This window comes from Paecilomyces variotii (genome assembly GCF_004022145.1).
Source record: "Paecilomyces variotii strain CBS 101075 chromosome Unknown C8Q69scaffold_1, whole genome shotgun sequence".
Classification (NCBI taxonomy): domain Eukaryota; kingdom Fungi; phylum Ascomycota; class Eurotiomycetes; order Eurotiales; family Thermoascaceae; genus Paecilomyces; species Paecilomyces variotii.
The window spans coordinates 4,281,888-4,305,787 of NW_021167140.1; the positions used below are offsets into that span (position 1 = coordinate 4,281,888).

The 23,900-nt window shown below is 50.2% G+C and overlaps 8 protein-coding genes across 8 annotated transcripts; 3 read left to right on the top strand and 5 right to left on the bottom strand.

Annotated features, from left to right (window-relative positions):
- The first annotated feature begins 273 nt into the window (after positions 1–273).
- Positions 274–2,898, top strand: C8Q69DRAFT_50478 (cytoplasm to vacuole targeting Vps64). Its single transcript, XM_028632631.1, has 2 exons — positions 274–1,601; positions 1,652–2,898. The coding sequence occupies exons 1-2, from the start codon at positions 480–482 to the stop codon at positions 2,762–2,764; spliced, it is 2,235 nt and encodes a 744-aa protein (XP_028489842.1). The 5' UTR covers positions 274–479; the 3' UTR covers positions 2,765–2,898.
- Positions 2,899–3,973: 1,075 nt separating this feature from the next.
- On the bottom strand, positions 3,974–5,172 carry C8Q69DRAFT_50490 (Rpp20 subunit of nuclear RNase MRP and P-domain-containing protein). The gene is made up of 2 exons (XM_028632651.1): positions 4,843–5,172; positions 3,974–4,725 (listed from the first exon to the last, which is right to left on the bottom strand). Exons 1-2 carry the CDS (start codon positions 4,919–4,921, stop codon positions 4,088–4,090), a joined length of 717 nt encoding a protein of 238 aa, XP_028489843.1. The 5' UTR covers positions 4,922–5,172; the 3' UTR covers positions 3,974–4,087.
- A 589-nt stretch (positions 5,173–5,761) lies between these two features.
- Positions 5,762–6,711, bottom strand: C8Q69DRAFT_396133 (hypothetical protein; the record flags this gene model as incomplete). The annotated part of the gene is made up of 3 exons (XM_028627722.1): positions 5,762–6,097; positions 6,158–6,564; positions 6,621–6,711. Coding segments are annotated over 3 exons (834 nt in total), but the record flags the coding sequence as incomplete, so codon positions are not given.
- Positions 6,712–8,243: 1,532 nt separating this feature from the next.
- Positions 8,244–9,217, bottom strand: C8Q69DRAFT_50512 (hypothetical protein). Its single transcript, XM_028632670.1, has 2 exons — positions 8,931–9,217; positions 8,244–8,795 (listed from the first exon to the last, which is right to left on the bottom strand). Exons 1-2 carry the CDS (start codon positions 9,127–9,129, stop codon positions 8,536–8,538), a joined length of 459 nt encoding a protein of 152 aa, XP_028489845.1. The 5' UTR covers positions 9,130–9,217; the 3' UTR covers positions 8,244–8,535.
- Positions 9,218–9,305: 88 nt separating this feature from the next.
- On the bottom strand, positions 9,306–10,390 carry C8Q69DRAFT_503705 (hypothetical protein; the record flags this gene model as incomplete). The annotated part of the gene is made up of 3 exons (XM_028632510.1): positions 9,306–10,215; positions 10,285–10,312; positions 10,366–10,390. 3 exons carry the CDS (start codon positions 10,388–10,390, stop codon positions 9,306–9,308), a joined length of 963 nt encoding a protein of 320 aa, XP_028489846.1.
- A 2,607-nt stretch (positions 10,391–12,997) lies between these two features.
- On the top strand, positions 12,998–15,096 carry C8Q69DRAFT_50583 (hypothetical protein). The gene is made up of 2 exons (XM_028632744.1): positions 12,998–13,816; positions 13,876–15,096. Exons 1-2 carry the CDS (start codon positions 13,181–13,183, stop codon positions 14,611–14,613), a joined length of 1,374 nt encoding a protein of 457 aa, XP_028489847.1. The 5' UTR covers positions 12,998–13,180; the 3' UTR covers positions 14,614–15,096.
- A 146-nt stretch (positions 15,097–15,242) lies between these two features.
- Positions 15,243–20,500, top strand: C8Q69DRAFT_50722 (UDP-glucose,glyco protein glucosyltransferase). Its single transcript, XM_028632864.1, has 5 exons — positions 15,243–15,638; positions 15,700–16,053; positions 16,109–16,961; positions 17,023–17,283; positions 17,334–20,500. Exons 1-5 carry the CDS (start codon positions 15,493–15,495, stop codon positions 20,220–20,222), a joined length of 4,503 nt encoding a protein of 1,500 aa, XP_028489848.1. The 5' UTR covers positions 15,243–15,492; the 3' UTR covers positions 20,223–20,500.
- On the bottom strand, positions 20,501–23,883 carry C8Q69DRAFT_50737 (hypothetical protein). Its single transcript, XM_028632884.1, has 2 exons — positions 23,660–23,883; positions 20,501–23,516 (listed from the first exon to the last, which is right to left on the bottom strand). Exons 1-2 carry the CDS (start codon positions 23,718–23,720, stop codon positions 20,779–20,781), a joined length of 2,799 nt encoding a protein of 932 aa, XP_028489849.1. The 5' UTR covers positions 23,721–23,883; the 3' UTR covers positions 20,501–20,778.
- Positions 23,884–23,900: the final 17 nt, after the last annotated feature.

Below are 23,900 nucleotides of genomic sequence, written 5' to 3' on the forward strand. Positions count from 1 at the left end.
GGCCGGCCGTCTGTTGTTAGTTTACGCTCATCCCTTTGGCAAGCTTTTCCGGCGGCTATTCCAGGAAACGACACCTGGATCGGATTCCGTCTCTACACGCAGAGATATATGCCACCGACCGCCGTGAATCCGTCTCCCAAGTGGTAAGTTTGGCATCATGCTCCTGGCTGAGATATCGAAAGATCGAACCGCGCCGGCCTGGGCGACAGGCATATGCAGGCTGGTACAGAACACTAACGCTAAGATCTGTTGACAGTGCAGCGACCGCTCTATCGCGTCTTGCCTCGGGTTTGGCGCTTGCTTCCTAAAGTATCCCTATGATCGTCGAGACCGTCCGTCTACCGCTCAGACTGCAGCGTCCTTCAGTCTCGGCTGCTGCGCCGTGAGTGACGTTTCATCTGGCCCGGGAGAGGACGGTTCACCAGAACCCCGGTAGCAATATCGTTGATATTCTTCTTTTGTCCTGACCCTTCCTACCCATGACTGCTGTAGCGTCTCCGCCGAGTGTGCAGTCCGGGCCTCGTCTAGGATGGTATGCTTCTGGTAACGGAGGACAGGGAAGTCTGACTTCAGTGAACGCGGACGAGGTATCGCGCATGTTCATGCCACGGAAGAGCGTACAGAGATCCAACTCTTCATCCTCGATATCGTCAACTTCGTCGACGTCTACGGTCGCCGCAGCTTCTCAATCGAGTAATGGTGGACAGCACCCGGGCAGTGAAGGAGGAACCTACTCATCGAAAAAGAAACCCTCGAGAGGTCTTTGGCCGAGCTCAAAAGCGGAACCCGTCTCTGGCGTGACAAACGCTCGGTCACAAGCCGTCCCAGCGCCGTCATCTGGGCCTACGGCTTCGTCGGCCATGTCTGCCATCCATCAGCCGTCGCCGATAGTGCCATCCCAGCATATGCTCCAGTCCGCACAGCAAAATGGCATCCACCCGGGGGTTGGGCCATCAAATGACCCGCCGGCAGTTCTGACGCTCCTGCCTCTCAATGGCACTTTCGAGAGAAAACAGATAAATGTCCCATACTTCCCCGAAGTTCTGCGAGTGGGTCGTCAGACGAACGCGAAGACAGTTCCGACTCCTGTCAACGGATATTTCGACTCAAAAGTTCTTTCTAGACAGCATGCAGAGATATGGGCTGATAGAAGCGGAAAGATTTGGATCAGGGATGTAAAATCCTCCAACGGCACCTTCGTCAACGGACAACGCCTCTCCCCAGAAAATCGCGATTCTGAACCTCATGAACTCCGCGAAGGTGATACGTTGGAATTGGGAATTGATATTGTGAGCGAAGATCAGAAATCTATCGTTCATCACAAAGTTTCGGCGAAGGTCGAGTATGCTGGTATATATGGGTCGAATCCCAACATTCTCGACCTGAACTTTGGGGACATCGATCCTACGTCGGGCGGAGGCCTTCTGCCCTCCCCCATCAGCCAATCCTTGGCCCATCTTCGTGGAAGGCCCGGCAGTTCAATGAGTAATCGGAGTGCTCAGAGTGCCGCTAGCAGCCAAATCAGCGCGCTACATCAGCAGCGCCAGATGAATTATTGGGTCTCGCCGATCAGCATTGAACAGGTCGTCAAAAGGCTCTCGGTATGTTTGCTGTATAGCAGTTCAGGAACCGTCAAGCTGACAACATTTAGAATGAAATGAAGCAGGCAAAGCAGCAGACCCAGGATCTACGGCAAACTGACGACTTCCTCAATGCGCTCATCACTCATGACAATTCCGACAAAGAAAAGGCTAGGCCGGTTTCGCTCGAGAATAACTCTACTCGTCAGACGAATGGAAGGCCAAAGGTGCCACGGCTTGATCCAATTTCAAGATTTACTGATCCGCCTGCACCGCCTCCTCAGCAGCCCTTGCCTGAGAAACCGGATGCGCCAACTCGTGCAGCTAGTGACTCCATATCCAGTCTGAAACGTTCTGATACAGAGAAGCCGAAGCTCTCAGGTGGAAATTCACCTATGGCTCGGGAATCGAGCCAGGTTCTTTCTCTAATCGAAGCACTATCATCCGCCAAGAAAGAGTTAGATTCACAAGGTGCTCGCGTGAAAGAACTTGAACTTTTGCTCCTTCAAGAACGATCAGCCCGTGAAAATGCCGAGGAAAGAGCTCGAAAGCTAGAAATACAAGCCTCGAGGGATGGCCAGCCCTCGGAGGTCGAGGCTGCGTTCGAACCACCGAATGAGAAGGAAGAGAAAAGTACGAGCGAAGAGCTACCGCACGAGAAGGCCTCCGTTGTCGATGGCCTTAGCCCATCTCAAGTTGCTGATGTCCCTGAAATAAACGGCGAGGTGCCGTCTGTGGACCCTTCGCCCAAGCAACTGCAGCAGCGTTTGGATAATATGGTTGCCGAAATGGAAGAGATGAAGCAGCAGGTGGAGAGCTTTAAGAAGCGAGCGGAACAAGCAGAGCAAGACAAACAGGAGGCACGAAAATCACTCGCAGAAATGATCGAAACATTGCGGCGTGAGCGCGAAGAAGCTACTCGCGCAACGGATCATAAGTCAGAAAAAGGCATCCCTGACCGTACAGCATCTGAAGATGCTCCAGACCCTATTGCTCAATCCCGTCGTTCTGTCACTAGCCACCAGGTCAAGGAGCTCGAAAATGCATCCACTGCATTCGCGACGCAGCACCATCGAGACGATGTTTTGGTTCAATCAAGCCCTTATGCGTCCATGCTTGGTGTTGTTCTTCTTGGTGTCGGCATCATGGCTTATCTTAACGGTTGGCAGAAGATGGACAAATAGTTGTCCGCTTGTCAAGCTGTCGGGAATGTTCAGCTGCTGGCTTGTCAGTTTGATTCATTCAATAGAGGCATCACCGGTGGGGCAGCCGGTTCGAAATTCTAGTGCTTTTTGACACATCTGCTTTTCACCATTAGCAGCATTGTGCTGTTACCTGTTCACAAAGCGTTTTAGTGGTTGCTCTCGGGGTTTGAGGAGTTTGCTCGGTTCCTATTATTCTAATCAGCGCCGGCCTTCTAGAAGCATTCGCTTTGTTTCATCTTTTTAGTTTCTAATGTCGTTCCGTGCTCCAGTCATGATCCCCTGGTAGCAAGGACTCGATACGTTCCAGCATTTGCTGTATGTTTCTTCCTGTTTCCTGTTTATCGTTCGGGGCCAATGCCTGAATTGGCCCCATACCAGCGTGTGTACTACACTGTTCTCTCCTTGCCACTATTTGTGACCTCATCCAGTAAGAGGATCTGCTCGGCGGCCTCTTTGTCGACATCTTTTCTCCTTTGTGTGTACATGATCGGAAAAAACGGGTATGCGATGACACGGGAAATCTCTTTGGACCGAACCTCTTCTGTTTTTGTTTGTTTTTCGCTTTCTCTCCCCCCACTTTTTTCTTTACTTTTCTTGTTGAAGAGCTTTTATCAGACTTTGTTCGGAGTCTGGGTGGTGAAGGTTTCGACATATGTATTTGCCAATTATTACAGATGAGTCTGAAAGTGAGTTATCACATAACAGCCTTATTCATTTCTTCATTCGTCTCTCCATAGATACTCTAGAAACGATTGGGTTGTAAATACTCGCATGAGGACGAGGAAGTTTTGTTCGTCCTATCACTCCTGATATATTGAGACCAGTTGAGCTGAGCCCCAAGACACCAATTTACCCTGTCGTAAAGGTCATCATAGTGCGCCTCGAACTAGGGTCCCTAACGGCAAGTGAGAGCGGTGGAAATTGGTTCTATATCGTTACCGCATTTAGAGATGAGCGCCTCGTTGTCTGTCCCAGGATCCGACCGGGATGGCGCCGTCAGTTCGTCCTCTGATGCCAAACGTCGGCATAGACGTGATTGAGTGTCAGATTGCCTGATACGCACAGGCATGAACATCCCTTTGCTCGAGGAAGCTGTAGCTGATGAATAAGTTCCACAGACATTGTGGACGATAGACCGCTGGACTAATATCCGGCAGCATGATAACGGCGAATGCTGTGGGCGCTACGCCTGTTTTCCATCAAGTCTCTTATCCCAGTACGGAACGACACGATGTACCCATGGACGAGGATCGCCATGATCATTCGGTATTTGTCGACTCCTTGATGCTGCAACTGCGATCTTCACTTGAGCGTGATAGCGATCTCGACCATGTTCACCCATCGTGTTCGAGATTCGGGCAATTCCACATCACCAGAAACGGCCGCCTTTGCGCGTCGCTTTCTTTTCTTCGACGGCTGCTTCGATGGAGCAGCAGCTTCCGATTCCGCAGGGCGAGTCGCATCTTCGCCGATCGCAGTCCCATCCTTCTTATCATCATCACCACTTTCCTCCCCTATCTTCTCCTTCTCCATCTCTTTCCTCTTCGCCTCCTCATCCTCCACAATATCATCAACAACCAACACCGTCCCCGTCTTCACTCGCACCTCATACTCCTCCTCTTTCTCCTCAAACCACCTCCCCACACTCAAAGCCCTCTCAATCGCTCTCCCAGTCGCCTTGATGAAAACCTCCTCTTTCCTCAACGCCTCCTGACCCTTCGCTAGACGCGCCAGCTTCTCTTTCTCACTGATCTTGTTATTGCCCAGGTCCACGCCCGCAGTGGCTCGTTTCTCAGCATGGCGCAGCATTTTCTGGACGCGCTTCACGACGCTCATGAAGGGAGTGTTTGTGCCGACGTAGATGACTTTGGGTACGGAGGATCCAGCGTATGGGGACGCGACTGGGGGGTGGGGGATTGGTCGTTTCTGCACGCGGGCATCTTGGATAGTGTAAGCGTTGGGGTTTTAATTAAATCCATTCCCATCTGGGAAGAAACCAGCAGTGGATATTGTATAGAATATTAGAAATGAAACGATATGAAACAAAATAAACGTACATTTTGGAAGTCTCACAAGATCTTTATTCTTCTTCTCAAATTGCAGATCTTTGCTGAGAAGCTTCTCTTTTGCCGCCATGACGGAGGTAAACGGAGAAAAAAGGATCAAAAGAATCCCTGCTAAGTCTCGTGGGGATTCGTCGCAAGACTGTCTCGGAGATAATAGTTAACTTGATAATCAGTAATCCCCTCTCAGAAGAATAAGAAATCTGGGATGTTGTTTTGCGCGAATAAATCAACCCTGGAGAATCGGCATGAATTAGTCTATGGTACAAGGGTGAATTCTGCCGCTTTTCTCCGCCAAACTCTCTTCGTTTCACGTGTTGGTAGTCTAGTAGTAGTAGGATTAAGTATGGGGGTTCAGGAGTTTTATATTTATATCCGACACGTTCTAGGTCTGATCGCCGGTTTAACTTGGTTGATAATTATGTGGTTGATTTATTTTGGGGAATGAGGAATACTGAGCTGTTGGTCTACTTACTACCGTAGTACCTATATATTTCCTAACTCCTACGGGTAATAGCATCATGCAGTGAGTACGAAACAAGTTCGTATCTCTCATTCCATATAGATATACTGCGATGGATATAATCCATCAAAAAGAACAAGAAGCTCATGAAAGACGAAATGAAATTTCCAGTGATATACGGTAAAAAGTACAAGTTCCCATCAAAAGCGCATTATCCTCCCAAAGTCCCACAAGGCTATCCCCTATATCCCGTCCATGCTTTCCCATGGACAAAGTGGTATTTCTGAGCTGCCATGGCTCTAAACACGATCCAAACCCAACGTGATTGTAGCATTGGTTTCGTCGCTCGGGAGCCATGGTCTATAGCACGGTGAATGATAGACCTAGGTCATGCAGGTCCTATTGATAATGCATCACAGCCACCCTCAACTCGAGATCTTATCATGCCGTTTACGCAATGAACTCTCTTACGGCGAAGCGTCCTCGGCCACGGCGACCGCCTCCAAAGCCTCCAAAGCCTCCAAAGCCTCCAAAGCCACCATGCTGGCCACCTTGACCGCCCTGGCCGCCCTGAGCTTGGTTGTTTTGACCATTGTTTCCGCCCTGACCACTGTTTCCGCCCTGAGCCTGGCTGCTCTGACCACTCTTGGCAGCGCTGCTGGAACTGCTGCTAGCAGCGCTGCTACCAGTGCTGCTACCAGCGTTGTTCTGGGCATTCTGCTGGTTGTTGCTGCTCTGGCCAACAGTGAACTTCTGGCAGTCATCCTGGGCACCACGTTGCGCAACCTAGCAAAAAGCCGTTAGCCAAAATCACCCTTCCATCTAGACAAAACTATTCAAACTTACAGGCATCAGAACGGGCTGGTGGTTAGCAGACGAAGTCATGGTGCAGACACGGTAGACACCAGCAGGGAGGCCTCCAGCAACATCGGCTGATAGACCGCCATTTCCATCTCCGGCATCGTTGATACCCTTGAAGAAGGCGAATTGCGTTGCGTCAGGAGGTTGTTGAGTGTTGACGTCGTTCCCGAGAGACTGGATGGTGACATGGGTGTGACCGACGACCTTACCACCCTGCAAAGCCTGAGGGGCGGCATAGTAGGTGTTATCCGGGTTTGTGAAAGTACCAGCTTGAAGGTTGTCGACTTGCAAATTGACTTGGAAGTCCTGGTTAGCTGGGATATCCTGCATAGCTTGTGGGTTCGTAATAATGGTCGAGATCATGTTGCTCTGTGCTGGAATATCTCCCATAACTGTAAAAAGTGTCAGCCATAGTTCACGAGTATAATCAAATGACGGTGAGACAAACCAATTCCACTGCAGGAGCCCTGCTTCAATTGCTGACCGTTGGTCAGAGTCTTTCCGGAACAGAAGTTGATGAAGTTGGCATTGTCCCTAAGTCTAGTCAGCAACGATCTTTTTGGTCATGGGGTTATCAACTTACGTTACAGAGGCCGCTGTTCCAGGGTCTGCAGAGGAGTCAAGTCCGTTGGATTGACTCCCTTTCTGGACATTGTTCGGATCCAGTGCGAGGTCACTGCTACTGCTTCCGCCGTTGTCGTTGTTGTCGTTGTTGTCATTGTTGTCATTGTCATTATTACCGGCCAACGCGACGTTCAATGCGCTGGTAGAGGCCAGCAAGACCAGGAGGAGGTTCTTGTAGAACATATCGACGGTTGGACTTCAAAAAAAAAAAAGGATTTGAAGGCAAACTTTCAGGACAAGGTTGGCGTCTTCCACAAAAAGAGATATCGACACTCAGTGCTCGCGGTGGTCAAGCGAAGGACTTCGAAAAAATTCCGGCTGGCGGAGTATTGGTAAATAGATACAACAAAGTCGACTGCAAAATAAAAAGGCAAGCCAAAGAAAATAGATCACGATCAACGTGATTTCCTTGCTGAGAGGAGAGCGAAGCCGCGAAGGGAGACTGGTGGGAGAATGAATGGAATCCCTCAAGAATGCAAAGCGGCACAAATAACTACCTCTGGCAGATTGAGAAGAAAGGAGAGAAGTGAACTGAGCAACTGAGCACGGAGTAGGAATGGAAGAAAACGGCCGGAAAGGCTTGGACATGAAGGGCTATTAAATGCCAAGACGATCACATCTCGAGAGAGTGGTATAGATCATGAAGCCTGCATGAAGCACATGGGATAGTGTGAAACCGGGCCTGGCGGGGGGGACTGTCGCAGGGTCCCGAGGGAGAAGAAAGGTTGGTAACACCATAATTAGTTCTCCGACAAACTTGGCAGATCGAGGAGCAAATCTGGAGGCCTTCTAGACAGATTAGGAGTGAGAACAGCCGCTCTATTTCCTGTCTGGGTGTGCTAGTTACTCCAAGCGCCCCAAGAGAGACACCATAGGAACCGAATGGGCGTGCCGTCTGACGATGAACGCCGCACCTTCGTCTGGGCTGATACACCCCAGAGTCCGAGCCACATCTGATCGATCGACGAACACTGGACACTACTGATGAGGCTCATAACCACCGACCCTTAATACCAGTCCTCGATCGCGAGGCGTTGCAGCGGTCGCGATGATCGTGACTGCATAGAGTAAATCGTAGAAGATAAGTTAGCTTACCATTTTCGCCTTCAATAGTTAACTAGTCCCCGACAAGCAAGACCATCACCGAAACCTGGAACGAGATTATTTGCCTTTCATCATTTCTAGATGCACGGTATCGCAGATGTTTGTCAAGCGTACCTTGTATTTAGACACTTTGTTTGGACGTAGCAGCTTCGATTGGGTGTTTTCCAAGCATGCCTAGACGCTATCTACATCGCCAAGGCCATCACCACTATCAAGGACGTCTACGTTTCGATCTGTGAACACTTCGCCAAATCAAGTCATGTCGGGCATTATGGCCTCTCGATATAGATGGGTTGTCTCATGCTCGAATACTCTAAACTGATCGGGACTGAAGGATTCTAAGTGCGGCAACGGTATGATTTCCTAGCCCAGCAGTCCAGCTGTTTCCAAATCTGTAGTGGCGCCTGTTGTGTAGCCCCTGATCATCCCAGGACAGGAAATCTGACAGCACATGTTCCATCCTCGAAAGCGACAGACGATTAGCACAGACCAGATTCGGCAATATGAATAATCGGGGCACCCTTCGGGATATCCCGCCCACGCTGGGTTGGAGGATTTTCTCCTATTATCGTCGAGCGAGACCGGAAAGCTCGGCCAGTCGACGTTTCGGATTCTCGGACAGGATGTCGACTGCCCTATATCACATCGTCTATAGTTACCTGCGTTTCTGGAAGTGGCGGCTTAGAAAGCAGATACTGCACAACCGGTCCCTTTTTATGGATGCCGCTGGTACTTGCTCTGTCCCATCTGAACCGATGAGACAGGTTTTTCCTAGAGAGGAAACTCGAAGTCGCTGAGGGAAATTTTGTCAGTGATCCCGCGAGTAGGACACAAAGCTGACGTAGATAACCGACCCTGCCACGGCAATGTCGGCTATTTTCTAGAAGAACCCTCTCTGTCTCGCGTTAACACTCGAGTGACCGCAGCATGGAGGACAATGCATGGACTCCTTCAGCATGGAATCGCCCTGGATATCGGACCCAGACGTATAAGCAGTTAGGGATGGAGTATCAGAAATCAATTGCCTCACTGTGTTTTCCTAGACAGGCGAGAGGTCGACGCCCTTGTCCAAAAGAAGAAAAGCAAATCTGCGTTGCTTCTTCTCCAGGGAAATGTATCATGTCTATTGCCCTCGATGACAACATGAATTGTTGAAAACCAAAAACCAAAAGGAAAGGAACAAAGATAGTAAGAGCAGAGAAAGTGAGTTGAAAATACCATTGCCGCATAGACTGTCAAGAGACAATATTAGTGACGATAATAAATAGTCCTTCAGAACGAATTCCGTCCGCCATTGACCGGTGGGAAAGCCCTCATGCAGGCCACAGTGATGCTTGAAGACAATTGATATACCAATAAACAAACGATGGCAATTTCACAAGAAAGAGTACAAGCATAGATGGCACTACAAGATTGATCGAAGTAATTTGCCCTCGGTAACAAAGACTGCTTTTCCGGATAGTGTCACAGACGCTACTTTGTCTCCGTTCTCATTCAGTACAACTTCAACGCAGATCTGGCTTGGTCGGCCCATTTCGACGCCTTGTTCGAAAGCAAAGATGTGTCTGGATCCTTTGCCGCCCTTGTGCAGAGCCATATAACAGGCGATAGTGCTACACGCAGCACCGGATGCTGGATCTTCAGCACCATCTGCAATCATTCGAACGCGTATTCGGTTGATGTGAGGCTCTTCTCTTGAATCGGGGTCAAGCTGCACGTAATAGACACAGCCGCGATATGAGGATCCCCAACCATCATCCAGGTAGGCCTCCGGCGCGTCGCCCACCTTCAAGCTCTTCAGTAAAGAGGGCTTGTTTGTGAAGTCGACGAGGGTGAAAGCCAGGCCCTTGACAAACGAAACCAGCGGAAAGGAACCTTCCATTTCGGCGACATCTCTGTTTTTCCGAAGGTTTGGTTGGACCGCCAGAACGTTGTCTGACGGTGTCTCCCTTTGATGGATGTGGACACCATGCGGCACCTCTGCTGCTGCAACCTGTCGACGAGGGTCGAAAAAAATCGGAATGCGACCCGCTTTCGTTAGTAACGTCGAGGTCCAAGGCCCTTCCTCGTTGGCAATGTGGTGTTCATGATCCAATTCCCGAAAGATGTAATGGGCGGCCCCGATCACCGCCTGACCGTCGAAACTCAGTTCTTCGTTCCGACTGTAGATATCCAACCTTCGCGAGGCACCCGGTTCTGTATCATGCAGGAAGGCCGTCTCCGCTAGATTGAACTCCCTTGCGATTTGCTGTTTTCTTTCCCGCGGTAGGGCGTCATTCCTGGTGCTTACAATAGCTAGCTGGTGACCACGATATCTAGACAGATAACTAACGTTAATATTGATGCTTAGTGATAGATAGTTCGTAACTATTGGGAAGTTATACTTCTCTGAGGTAAAAACATCGGCGGTCACTGCGGTTGGTCAGATCGTCTGAAGATCGTAAGCCAGAGGCTGATCTACTTACCAAAAGTGAATGGTCCGGAAGCCATAAGGGCAACGGAATCAGCTTCCGCTAAACAAGCTTGAAGCGGTGGGCGTAGACTGGCTGGTTGGCTGCTAATGCAGCTTAGGCGCAAGGCCGTTAGCGATCGCGAAGTCAGTTGATCGGAACGCGATCTTCTGTGCAGTGTAATTATTGGCGATCGGCAACGTTGACGACTCGAAAATGGTGAACCAGGCGTTCAGCAAGGGCGACAACTGCCAGAGGATGGATTTGGATTTTGGATTACATCGAGAGATGTCGTGCGGAGAGACTGATCATTATAATTCAAGAAATGACGGTCGCAAGACATGGCCGTCATGTGCTCTGCCCGCCATCATGATGATTCATTGACCGCATCCGGGCACACAACTTGATCTTCTGCTGTGCGGATGGGCAGTCATATCACGCCACGATGTAGACCAGGAATGTTCGACTGGTCAGCCTCTGCTAGATGCAGCTGTGCCATCAATCAAAGATCCTGCTATCCAGCGCAAACGTGCTTGCATGCTGGGTGACCTCCATATCTACATATGTTACTTACTTCTTGACTCTACGTCCCTCTTAAAGAAGGTCTATCTACCAGAGAACTTCCCGCCGGAATCTCCGCAGAGACCAGAGCCTCTACCATGGTGCCTGCAGGGGCGAACAGCGGAAGACTCCGTAACTTAAAAAGAATCTGGCCAGTGCTGTAAATAGAAGCCGTCGAGACTCGAGAGTCGAGAGCGATTGAGAAGCCCCACTGGCTCAGCCTCTATCTAGAGAACAACTGCATGGCGTTCGTCTGCACGCATCATGACACGAGACTAAAAAAGACGATCGCGTATCGCGCAGCTCCGTGTGAAAAGAGAGAAGTCGCTCTATCTATTCTCGACCCAACACGCTATCGCAGGCTCAGAATCATGAACTAACAACTGCCGTCGAATGTGATAGTATGACTGCCACGGCAAATTGGTTGATAACGTCCCTTAATAATAATTGGTGGCTGCTATTGTTTCTTCAACAGGTCATAACTTTCGTAGATTTCTTTGTCGAGACCCGAATCTGGGCTCGCGATGTTTGCCTTCAAAGTGACTAACCTAGCAGGGCTGACAGAGCGTCCGCATGAAGCTGCTTTGCTAACACTACAACCCCCGAGATGGAGGGTGAGAAGTTGATACTTCATATCTCCCGGAGGATTGTGAGACACATCCTTGGCGGTCTCCCCTTGCGAACTGCAGGACACAGGAGGCCGTGGATGTCCGCGAGGGAGTGCGTCGGAGATATATCATCTGTGACTGCAAGGATCGGTAAGATTCGCTTGCTTTCCCCGGGACTGAACGCCGAGATGTGATCGACGAAACGGCTCAAGCCATCCGACCCTCTGACGCGTGAGTTGGCTGAGCAAACTCCCGCGCGTCTGCCGATGGGACCTCGCTGACTGTTGACAGTTCCCGAATCGATTTACATAGATCGACTAACTTCTCAGGCGAGCGGGGAAGACAAGCAAGGGCCGGGTCTCGCCCGTCCTGGCCGTTCTATTCCGGAGGATGCGAACTGGATATTGTGTTTTCCGGCAGACTGGGCGGCCCAATAAGCGTCTGTCTACTAACGTGAAAGCTTCAACATCTAGGATCGGAATATCTCACGGTTGGGCGGAAGACCAGTTCCTGCCCCTAGCTTGAGGGCAATCAACGCCACTAGTTCTCCGAAGATTGAAAGACACGGCCTCGTGGATGCTGACTGGGTAGACGAGCAGTTATTTGATGGAGGTCGAATTCGCGACCAGGATTAACGGTTCGAGCAAACGCGTGCTCCCTGTAAAATCAGATGCGAGCGTAGGAGGGAACAAGAAGTTCAACTGTGCCCGGGCATGATCACCACCATAGAGTAACTACGTACTCTAGTCGATCCAGGAGTGTCGACGGCGCAGCGGGCCCGCTTCTGTGTCTGAAAAGATGGGATGGGAACAGCCGAGTCGGCCCTGTAGGAGGAGGAGGCAGTGTCTCCGCCAGGGAGTGGACTCGTGTGGGTTGGTTCAGACGGGGGATCCGTAGGAGTCAGTTCATAATCCGAATGCTAATAATAATAATAAATAAGTCGAGGGAGGCGAGACGCTTTGTTGTTTTCGTGCCGCTCGAGAAAACCTCTGTCCTGGACCGTCAGCGCTGTCTCCTCTCTTCAGCCTCTTGGATTGAGATAATAGAACGTCTTTCCCTTCAGCTGCGTGTACTCAGTGGATCTGCTCGTGCTAATTTTTTGGTCGATCTTACTGCTTCAGTTCATCCCAAGGTCTTTGCGCGCGGGTTTCACTTTTTAGTTTGGGTCCGGCCCAGAATCCGTTCGTTCGGTAACAGTCTGACCGTCTTGCTCACGTTCAGCTTCCCATCTATTATTGCCAGCAGATCTCCCGGCGAGATAGCAATTGGGCCCAAAGACAACTGCAGATATTAGTTGCTTGTGGTCCTTTGAATCAAACATCACCAGACAACTTTTAGAAAACTTGTGATCAGAAGATATAGGGGGCTGGGAATCCGCCAACTGCACACTGCGCGAGCAGAAAGACAGGGAAGATCAGCGAAGAAACAATAACATCAACCTTCATCGAAGAGCACATAACACACGTCAAAGGTTATGGCAGAGCTCTTTTTCGCCACCCTCACTGAACAGCACGCGTAATTACTGAAAGAAAGAAAAAAATAAATCATCATCTGCACTTCCCCGCACGCATTAACATCACTTGTTTTCTCCTCCACAACTGTCAAAGACTCAATATCGACATTCATTTGCTTGTGATCATCGACCTTTCGAGATCTTCTCCATGAGGATGGCGGACAAGGAGCGTTCTGGCAGTCTCTCTGAGGACTCTGCCTTGCCTTGGATTCTCGATCATTTCTTAAAATATCCCGGTTCTTACGAGATCCCATTGCGCACGATGTATGCTTTGAACTCGACACCCAGCGCACAACCACAGCCACAGCCAACTTCACGACCGCCGACAGCATTCTCTCGCAGAGGTGCACAGTCGCCTCCTGCGAGGTCTCCGCCAGCTTCCCCAACCTCTCCTGGGTTTCCATCGGACGACAGAGCCTGCCCGGCTGCACAATTCAGAGCTCAGCTGTTGAGCCAGATATCTCGTTTGCCATCTCAGCCCTGCTCGCTGCCTCCAAGTTTCGTGACATCTTTCCTTCGTCGTTGCTTTAGTCCGAATATCGATGAGGTCGACTTCCCTCAGGCACTCACTGGCCTGGACTATCTCAAAGACCTGGAGACACGCCGCAGAAAAGAGGTGTTTGCCGCCCTCAAAAGACTTGGCCTTGACCGCGATGATCTATGCAGCAAAGATGAGCTTGCGAAGAAATATCCTGGCGTGTTGCGCTGGCTCGAGTCCATCGAACAGAATGAGCGAAAAGTAGAGGCCCTGTACACTCAGGTTTATATTGGTCTGCGACGTTGGGTAGGTTGCAATTTCTCCAACTTGAATATCGATGATCTCCCCGGCTAACATAAGCGCAGACGCTGCTCAACGAGATGTTGACGGAACCATTCAGCAGGACAAACTGCATTGTCATGCTCAACACTCTCTTTCCGCCCGTCACAACGGCAACCATCCAGCCAACATCACAGCTGACGCCGAAGATCCTGCAGTCCCAACGCGATGGTTTCTGGCGTTACATATCCGCGGTTGAGACCAATGGGAAGCAGATCCTTGACAAGGTCATCCAGCAAGGGGCCCGGGAGGGCGACGAGACCGGTTGGCCTCTTGTCCGCGATGCCTTGGACAAATATCTTCGACTTGCCAATTCTATGATCGACGAATGTAACGAGGTGAATGGCCGTGACAGCCTCGAAGAGGAGGATTGCTCTCGTAAGAGCCACAAGGGTCGGAAGGTAGATTCTGGAATCAGTTTCGGTTCCGCCGAACGACTTCCACCTGTCAGCACCAGCAGCAACACCGCAGCAGTCCTGGACAAGCCTCTTCCTCCATCGCCTACCTTTTCCAAGAAATCAGGCAGCTCCACCCTGGAAAGAATAGCCAAGGAGTTCCGCAAGATGGGAGAAGGCAAGAGCCGCAGCCTCAAGAAGATGCGCTCCACAAGTGCTCTTAGTGACCGCCATGAGCCCTTGAACAGCAGTCAGAGTGATGCTCCGTTCTTCGACGCTGATGAGTTCAAGCGTAAGAGGATGATCTGGGAGGCCACGACCAAGAAGAAGGGATATCACTCGAAACAGGCCAGCACTCAGTCGCACTAAGCAGTGCATTCACTCCCCGCGTGGGGACTCTTGAATATGATTTGGAACACCTTGAACGCCTGGATGAGCTCAGGATAGACCAGTCATTGCCCACTTTTCAATTCTTCGGTATTGAGCTCTTTCTTGATTGATTGTCATTATTACCGGCGGGGTTTGGCTGGATTGGCATGTATTCCCACTAGGTGTTTGGAAGGATCTGGCGTATGGAAGGAACTATGTCTGATACGAAAAAAAAAGGCACGATGATGATGCATTCCTTGATGATTTCTTTATTTTGTCTTTCACCTTTCCTTGATGGACTTGTACATTGAAGGTCGTTCTCTGTGATTTTCTTTTCTCTCTGTTGCATATAGTTAGTGACTTAGAGTAGCTATTGATAGCCTGGAGTTCAATCAACTGAGCTACAAAAAGAACTGAGGACGTCTGGTATTCTTGTATCAAAGAATAACCATTAGCGTAAGCACATCTATTGAATCCAGTCACTCCACTATTATTGATGTCGCTCATTATTCAAACAGTAAATGGGTCGGAGGTCACCGCCCTGCGTCTTTGGCTGCTTCGCCCGGCGTAACTAACAAGTTAGTGCTGGAGCTCCGCTATGGTTCGCGCTAATCGATAGGTGTCCAGATGAGCTATCTGGAGATCGTGTAAGACGCGAGCGACAACATCAATACTACAGAACCTTCACAAACTGAAACCCGCTTTCTGGAGTACAGGGCTGCATTAGCCGTGCTAGATTGGGGCTAATTGCCCGCAATGCTATATCCTCTGCTTACTCAATCGTGAGCGAAGAAAGCATATACAATCGCTGCTCCTTTTGTTTAAGACCAGAGCAAGGAAGGGTCCTGAGAGAGGAGTCGTCCACGACACAGCACCACGATGCTGACAGCTAGGCTCTGCCACCTGTGGCAGTCGAGCCTTCTGCTCATGACGATAGTCCTGCCTCTGCTGGCACAGGCAGGTCCATCAGTCAATGTTGCTCTCCAGGCGTCGTTCAATTCGGCGCCGTACCTTTTAGAACTCCTGTCAGTATGTCTGGTGTGATTTATAGAGATCCGGAGTCAATTGCTGATTTTTTGTGGATAGTGAGACAGCTGCAGAAGAAAACTCGACGTCCTATTTCCCCCTCCTTGACCGTATCGCTGAAGGCGCGTTTGAGCACTCCGTGACCGAGAAGGAGCTCTACGATCGTTTCTTAGACGTCTTACAGAAAGATGGACACCTTGTAGGATCAGAGAGCTTGTCGTCATTCAAACTGGCCCTTTCGATCCGATCTGCGGCCCCCAGAATCGAGGCTCATTACCAGTTCTACAATACTTCTGTCCAGCCGTCATTGGCAGTAGCCCAAGATGCTGCCTGTCCTGTCTGGGCGCATTCGGACGGAAAGCAATATTGTTCCTCTACTCTGGAGCGTGCTCAGCAAGGCGTTGATGGAGAGCTGTAAGTCTCCTGCTTACCGTACGCTTTACGGCCCATAACTAAGCTTGATATGCAGAGATCCCCGCGAGTTGCCGTTTGACCGAGTGCTTGGGGACATCTCTGCGCCGCCATCTATCCTCTACGCCGATATTACCTCGCCACTGTTCAACGAGTTTCATCTGAAGCTGAGCGCTTTAGCGAGGGACGGTCAGATTTCATACCGTGTTCGCTACCGACCTCCCCAGCATGCAGAGGCACGTCCCCTCTTCGTCTCCGGATACGGCGTGGAGCTTGCTCTGAAGCGAACAGACTATATTGTCATCGATGATAGGGAGGCCGATCCGAAGGATCAAAAGATCTCCGCTGGCAAGAAAGCTTCTATAGCGGGAATAGATGATCTGAAAGAAGAGTCGCCGGTCGATCTCAAGCCGCTGTCCGCCTCAGAGCTGTCAGGCTTAGGTCTGAGCGCTGCCAGTTTTATAGTGAATAGCGCTGATCCATTGGAGACTTTCCTGAAGGTCACTGAGGATTTCCCCAAACATTCATCCGCAATTGCCGCCCATAATGCAACGACTGAATTCCTAAAAGAATTCCGCTCCAATCGTGCAGGGACTTTATCTCTACCTTCTGGGTACAATGTTATGTGGATCAACGGTGTCCAGATGGACCCACGACAGATTGATGCTTTCTCGCTTCTAGAACACCTACGCAAGGAGAGAATGTTGATCACCCGGTTTAAGGACCTGGGTTTGTCCGCTCAGGATGCTGTTAATCTATTGTGGCATCCTGCCCTTGCTGAAGTGCAAACCACGGACGAGCCACAGCGTTATGACTATAGGGACAGTACTGAGGGTGGCAATGTAATCATTTGGTTGAATAATATCGAAAAGGACAAGAGATATGAAGGATGGCCAACTGCTCTGGTAGCGGTAAGGACTACTTTGCTGGTCCCTGTCATGCTCACTGGATTCTTGCTAATGAATTGCATAGCTTCTCCAACACAGCCGTCCTGGTCAACTCCCCCCAGTCCGCCGGAATATCCACAATGTTGTGGTCCCCGTAGATTTGACTGATATCGACGACATGCGGCTAGTCGTAGAGACCTTACAGATGTTCGTCAAGCGGAAGATACCAGTCCAGTTTGGCCTCGTGCCCACTGTCAATTCTCCAGATGCCATCTCTCAGCTTAAGATCGTACATTATCTTCACGATGCTTACGGTTTGGCTGCTACCCTGCAGTACTTGGAGGAGGTAAGCTCTTGGCAAACTCCAACTCATCGGATAGTGGCTAATTTCAGAAGTCACTGTCAAAGAACCTAGCGTTACCAGATAAGTCTTCTTTCCAATCGGCTATCAAAGATCGGAAACTCCGCCCCGATGCAAAAGGGCTTTCCTTTGAAGATGTACAAGCAGACGAACTTGAAGACATTGTCTCACGCACGACTCGTTACCTCAAGCGACTTGATGCTCTGGACGGAAGACCACCCACTTTCGTTAACGGCGCACCCGTAGCTCGTGACGAGAATTGGATGCAGGGTTTGACTATGCGCGTCAACAGGGATCTGCAAGCCATCTTGCAAGGTGTCTTTGAAGAGATCTTCGAGGAAGATGCATGGTTGGGAGAGTATTTCCTGTCTCAAGCAGCCGAGAGCCGAAACAAGTTGATTATCCCTGAAGACGCGAAAGATATCCGTATAGTCGACCTTGCTTCGGTATATGATAAGCACGAAGACAGCATCAGCGACCTTCCTCGCTGGAGCTCCACCAGTGGTCAAGGTCACGCTCTGGAAAGTCTACATGTGATAGTCGTTGCCGATCTGGATACTCGCCCTGGCCTCGATCTACTGGCTACCATACTCAGGTTTCGAAGGTTACATCAAGAGGCCGAAATACTCTTCCTGCACAATCCTTCAGCGGGCTCGCAGCCAGATACTTCGGTCACGTTAACTAAGATTCTGCGAGACGGTAAGATAGACACTACGGCACTAGTAGCAGATATTGAATCGGACAACCTCAAACGAGAAGTATCCGAAACTGAGGCGGATGAGATATCCAATTATTGGTCCGAGAAGCAGGTTCTCGCTGAAGCGCTTGGCTTTGAGCCAGGAGCGAGAGGTCTTGTCTTTAACGGCAGAGCCATCGGTCCAATTCCGAGTTCCGCAACATTGGCTGCCATGGACATGGAGCAACTCTTGAAATATGAGAAGTCTAAACGCATAGAGCCTATTTCTAAGGCTGTCAAATCTCTTGGTGCCGAGTCGAAGTTGTCTGATCCGTCGAGCTTCGCCAAAGTCGTCTCGCTTGTGGCTCTGTCCTCGATACCGGACGTTCCAGAGGGCCTCTTCGACACAGGATCTATCGCGCGTCTCAACGTGTTCACGAAGTGGGAAGGCACTCATACTGCTATAACAACTTCAACCTCTGAGGACGCGTTGATAAATATAGTCGCTACTATCGATCCCACTTCTGAGACCGCTCAGAGATGGGTCCCGATTCTCAATGTTCTCTCAAAGATGGGCGGAGTGGATATGAAGATATTCCTGAACCCTAGGGAGCAGATTCAGGAGATCCCAATCAAGCGCTTCTATCGTCACGTTCTAGAAGCGGAACCTTCATTCAACAGTGATGGGTCTCTGGCGCGACCTGGAGCATCATTCTCTGGCCTGCCCGTCGAAGCTCTGCTAACTTTAGGCATGGACGTTCCCGCTCCCTGGTTGGTGGCGCCTAAGGAGTCTATCCACGATCTAGACAACATCAAGCTGAGCTCAGTCAAGGACGGCTCGGATGTGAATGCCATCTATGAGCTCAAGCACATCTTGATCGAGGGTCATTCTCGCGATACGACTACCCTCTCTCCCCCGAGAGGTGTTCAGCTTCTTTTGGGAACAAAGAATAACCCTTATTTTGCCGATACCATAATTATGGCCAATCTTGGTTACTTCCAATTCAAATCTCAGCCAGGATTGTGGAATATCGAGCTTAAACCCGGACGCAGCCAGCGCATTTTCAACCTCGACAGTGTTGGGAGTCTGGGATACACTCCCCAGCCTGGTGATGACAATAACGAAGTTGCCTTGCTATCTTTCCGCGGCAAGACCCTCTTCCCTAGACTGTCTCGCAAGCCGGGTCACGAGGATGATGAAGTCCTTGACATCGGTCCAGCTCCCGGGTCTGCCATGGATTATGTCTCCAAAGGCTTCAACTTCGCATCTAGTGTTCTATCCAGCGTTGGAGTGAAAAGCGGCTCGACGGAAAAGCATGCGGACATCAACATCTTCTCCGTTGCAAGCGGCCACCTTTACGAACGAATGCTGAATATCATGATGGTCTCCGTGATGCGGCACACCAAACATACAGTCAAATTCTGGTTCATTGAACAGTTCCTGTCTCCGTCCTTCAAATCTTTCCTTCCCCACCTGGCAGAGGAATATGGCTTCTCTTATGAGATGGTTGCTTACAAATGGCCGCATTGGCTACGAGGCCAGAGAGAGAAGCAACGGGAGATTTGGGGCTATAAGATCCTTTTCCTTGATGTACTCTTCCCTCTCTCCCTAGACAAGGTGATCTTCGTGGATGCAGACCAGATCGTCCGCACTGACATGTATGACCTCGTTACTCTTGATCTGGAAGGGGCGCCTTATGGCTTCACCCCGATGTGCGACTCCCGCGAATCCATGGAGGGTTTCCGATTCTGGAAACAAGGCTACTGGAAGACCTTCCTTCGCGGCCAACCTTACCACATCTCCGCCCTCTACGTCGTCGACCTGAACCGTTTCCGCGCTCTCGCAGCCGGAGACCGTCTTCGTGGCCAGTATCAAGCTCTTTCCGCTGATCCAAACAGTCTGAGCAATCTCGACCAAGACCTGCCGAACAACATGCAGCATCACATCCCGATCAAGAGCCTCCCGCAAGAATGGCTGTGGTGCGAGACATGGTGCTCTGACGAGTCTCAGGCGCAAGCCAGGACCATTGACCTGTGCAACAACCCGATGACCAAGGAGCCTAAACTAGACCGTGCCAGACGCCAAGTACCCGAATGGACGGAGTACGACGAGGAGGTGGCCTCACTGGCTAAGAGAATCGCAGCTGAGAAGGAAAAAGAGCAAGCTTCCCGTGATGAAACACGGCCTGAAAACGAGGACGAGGACGAGGACGAGGACGAAGCAGCTTGGAAGAAAGATGAATTATAGAAATCTCGTTTAAGACTCACCGACCATTGTTATGTCCAGAGTGAAATTGCTCTTGTTTTTTTCCATGATGTATCATTCTGGATATAGAATGACTGTTTAGCGTTTAGACGTATTTATATAGAAGCGTCATTTTTTAGGAGCTCATGAAAAATAAGAAAGATTTCAAGTCAAAAATAATTCACAAGGGAGCTAGATATGTAGGGTATCTCAAAGCTATCATTTCCCAAACAATACACAGCAATCATTACAATGCAGAAAAAGATGACCATCCCAGCTTTGCTTCGCGTGTTGAAAGAATAAGATTTACAGATCAGAAAAGATCCCCAGGGGATAGGATAGTTTGTTGGTTGAAGAAGGAAAAGAGAGAGAAGACAGACAAACGTTTCACAGTGAAATCGTACCCGGAATAGCGTACAGTCTGTGAAAAAATTCTCCCATAGCAAATATAACTGACTCAAACTTGTGAATGCTTGAAAGCTGGGAATGACATTGAAATCATGGAGTTCCAAATAGATGGATGAATGCTTTGACGGATGTCGCCCTAGATCCCTTTCGTTCACTCACTGTCGCTTTCACTCTCGCTTTTAATAGCGGGGGAAGATGAAAGCATTGAGCGGGCGGGGGCCTTTGGGAGAGCGCGTTTTTTAACCAGTGTTTTCTCCTTCTTCTGAGGCGCGGGTTCTGGGTCTGATTCCGACTCTGATTCTGATTCTGATTCTGATTCTGACTCGGACACATCGGACTCTGATGTCGACTCTGACTCGGATTTCAACTCGGTTTCATCAGAGATATCACTACCACTCTCACTTTTAGGCATGGTCCGTTTTAGCTGTGTGTTGGTCATGCTGGGTGCTGAGTTGTCGTCTGATTCAGAGACGTTGTCAGAGGCGCTATCGGAGTCTTCATCAGAACTTTCTTCGGTTGAAGACTGCTCCGTCTCTGCTATTTCGTCCTCGACGTGTCTAGAGGTATTGGTCTTGGGCCTCTGAGGAGATTGTGCTTTACGCAGCTTTGCACTCGAATGGGCCTTAAGAGAGGACGCTTGAGATGTCTTCTTGGGAGGAACCTCCTCGTCTTCCGACGAGTCAGATTCGCTTTCGCTTTCGCTTCCCTCTTCGGATGATTCGTCCGATGATTGCTCCGTCTCTTCGACTTCGTCGGCTATGTATCCAGACTTCTTTGACTCAGCCTTTGCCGCCGTTTGGCGGGGTTCAGATTCCTCGCTAGCAGAGGAGTCATCGTCGCTTTCATTTTCAGAAGATTCGTCGGCTGATTCATCCTCAGATGCAGAGGATGACTTGCGTCGCGTCGCTGCTGAGCCGTTGGGTGTAGTCTTTGGAGATGCAGAAGATTCTGTATCTGACTCCCCGTCGCTCGTATCGTCATGACTGCTTTCTGCGCTGTCAGAAGATCTGTCCTTCTCAGACACAGAAGGTGACATCTTTCTTCTCTTTGCTGACGGCTTGTTTTTAGGCGCTGGTGCTTTCTTTACTGGTTCCGGGGTATCTTCGTCACTGGAACCTTCCTCGCTGCTTTCCTCGTCTTCGGACGGAGATGGTGACTTCTTTCTCTTTGCGGCTGTTGACGTTTGCTTCTTACCATCGGAGGCTTTCTCTGTTGTCGCAGGACGACCAGCGGCAGCATCATCTTGAGATCCCTCGCTTTCTGACTCAGGTTCAGATTCAGGTTCAGATTCAGAAGAGGACTCGGACTTGTCGGTGTCGTCACTCTCAGACACGGGAGATTGTTTCTTCCTCTTCGAGACTGGCTTCTGCTTGGCTTCAGGCTCATCTTTCTTTGCTTCACGAGCTTCTGCTGGCGGCTCAGGATCGGCATCATTGTTGTCACCATCATCCTCATTCTCATCCTCCGAATCAGAATCCGAATACACATATCTGGTGCTCTTTGGTGCAATCCGCCAATTCCCCTTTTTCTCAGATTCTACCCGTTCCGGCGTCTTAGATGAACCCTTTTTAGATGAATCCGTTCCCCTTGCCTGAAGCCTCGTCTCCCTAGCAGGATCGTAAACAGCGTCCGGTTGACCCTTCGCTCGCTGTGTGAGAACCAATCTCTTTATCTTGCGCCACTTGTCCGCGCACTGCTGTCTCGATCGGACGTTTTTCATCTCATTGCTCACAAAGCCCCAGCCGATAGCTTTTTCTTCCATCTCGTATATGTCCTTCCCTAGATCCCTGCTGTTTTCAGAAAGCAACTTGTTTCTGACAGCTGTCACAGCCTTTATAAGCTGGCGGGCCTCTTCCTCCGTCCACGGTCCCCGATGCATCTTGTCCCTGTGCTCGACACGATTCTTCCACCGCTGGACAACATCATCCTGGCTTCGTTCCAGCATCTTCGCGATTTTAGCCCATTGCGGCCCGTAGCGTTTGGCCAGGGACGCCAGTTCATCATCTTGTTCGTCCGTCCAATGATGTGGTTTTTGCGTCGAGGCTTGGAAGTGGCGTCGCATGAACCTGTATACAGACCGCCGGTTCCTGTCCGGGAGGATATCGTAGATGTTTTTCCAGAAATCCACTTTTGTAATGATACTCGAGTCGACGGGGAAGTCACTTTTGTCACGATGTGAGTGTTGAACCATGCGGTCGAACGTATTGGCTGGCAATCCATTGAGGTTGCAGAAATCGACCTTGTAGTTTTCGAACGCTTGTACTTCGTCAGCTCGAAAAAATCCAGTCAGCCTTTCCTTCTTCTTCTCTTTGCTCTCTGCGCGACTAGGTTTCGGAGCCGACAACGCTGCTGACGAGGACTGGGGTCCCGACTCATCCTGAGGCTGTGAAGGTGATTCTGCTGCATCCTCAGAGGATTCCACGACCTGTTTCCGCTGCTGCTTATTGTTCTGTTTCTTTGACTGCGACTTCGACTTCGACTTTGGTTTCGACACTGGCGATGGCGGCTTCTCTACCACAGGAACCGCTTTTTCCGAGTCTGATGCAGCTCGAGAATCGACTTCAGCAGCAGTAGCAGCAGCAGGCTCTGGCTCAGGTTCAGGCTCAGGTTCTCTCGTCGCAGCTTTCTTCTTATCTTCCCTGTCCGTTTTCTTATTCTCCTTCCGAGTCTGTTCTTTCCCTGCCCGTTCTGCCTTTTCAGTTCGCTTCCTCTTCGTCGGTCGAGGCGTCGATTCCCTCCCATTCGCATCATCCGAAGAAGACGAAGTCGAAGACCGTCGTGCTGGCGCAGAATTCCCATTCGACAGCTTCCTCTTGCGCTTCGTCACCGTAACCGCGTGCGGCGTCGCATCCTTAGTCCGCGATCGCACAGTTTCTTCTGCAGTAGAATCTATTTGCAGCAAGAAGCAAGAAGCGCAAAGAATGATGTTAGCCCGGGCTAGTTCCGCAATCGAATCGAATCAAGCTTCAAGAGAGAGAGAAAAAAAAAAACATATGCAGGGAAAAGTGCTAAATTCTAGAGATTCAACGTACAGGAATTTTCTTCATGCTCAGAGTCGTCCCCTTGGACTTGCTGTGAGGAAGCTTGACCCATTGCGATTTGATGTCAAGAGAGCAAGACGAGGATGTTCCTGCTGATGCAGCACCAATGGGGGAAGGGGCGAAAAAAGCTCGATTTCACGTCGTGGTGGTGGAGGGAAGCTGGAGTTGGAGCTCCGATTTGTCGGGGTATAGAAAAAAAAATATTAGGCCAAGGGAGGCGCGTCAACTGTCC

Coding starts and splice junctions, on each gene's coding strand:
- C8Q69DRAFT_50737 (XM_028632884.1), bottom strand. CDS start 23,720: ATGGGTCAAGCTTCCTCACAGCAAGTCCAAGGGGACGACTCTGAGCAT. Junction 23,517..23,659: donor TGAGCATGAAGAAAATTCCT/GTACGTTGAATC, acceptor TGCTGCAAATAG/ATTCTACTGCAGAAGAAACT.
- C8Q69DRAFT_50583 (XM_028632744.1), top strand. CDS start 13,181: ATGAGGATGGCGGACAAGGAGCGTTCTGGCAGTCTCTCTGAGGACTCT. Junction 13,817..13,875: donor ATATTGGTCTGCGACGTTGG/GTAGGTTGCAAT, acceptor ACATAAGCGCAG/ACGCTGCTCAACGAGATGTT.
- C8Q69DRAFT_50490 (XM_028632651.1), bottom strand. CDS start 4,921: ATGGCGGCAAAAGAGAAGCTTCTCAGCAAAGATCTGCAATTTGAGAAG. Junction 4,726..4,842: donor TCTTGTGAGACTTCCAAAAT/GTACGTTTATTT, acceptor ACACTATCCAAG/ATGCCCGCGTGCAGAAACGA.
- C8Q69DRAFT_50722 (XM_028632864.1), top strand. CDS start 15,493: ATGCTGACAGCTAGGCTCTGCCACCTGTGGCAGTCGAGCCTTCTGCTC. Junction 16,054..16,108: donor CAAGGCGTTGATGGAGAGCT/GTAAGTCTCCTG, acceptor CTTGATATGCAG/AGATCCCCGCGAGTTGCCGT. Junction 16,962..17,022: donor GGCCAACTGCTCTGGTAGCG/GTAAGGACTACT, acceptor TGAATTGCATAG/CTTCTCCAACACAGCCGTCC.
- C8Q69DRAFT_50478 (XM_028632631.1), top strand. CDS start 480: ATGACTGCTGTAGCGTCTCCGCCGAGTGTGCAGTCCGGGCCTCGTCTA. Junction 1,602..1,651: donor AGGTCGTCAAAAGGCTCTCG/GTATGTTTGCTG, acceptor GACAACATTTAG/AATGAAATGAAGCAGGCAAA.
- C8Q69DRAFT_50512 (XM_028632670.1), bottom strand. CDS start 9,129: ATGCGGCAATGGTATTTTCAACTCACTTTCTCTGCTCTTACTATCTTT. Junction 8,796..8,930: donor CGCCTGTCTAGGAAAACACA/GTGAGGCAATTG, acceptor AACGCGAGACAG/AGAGGGTTCTTCTAGAAAAT.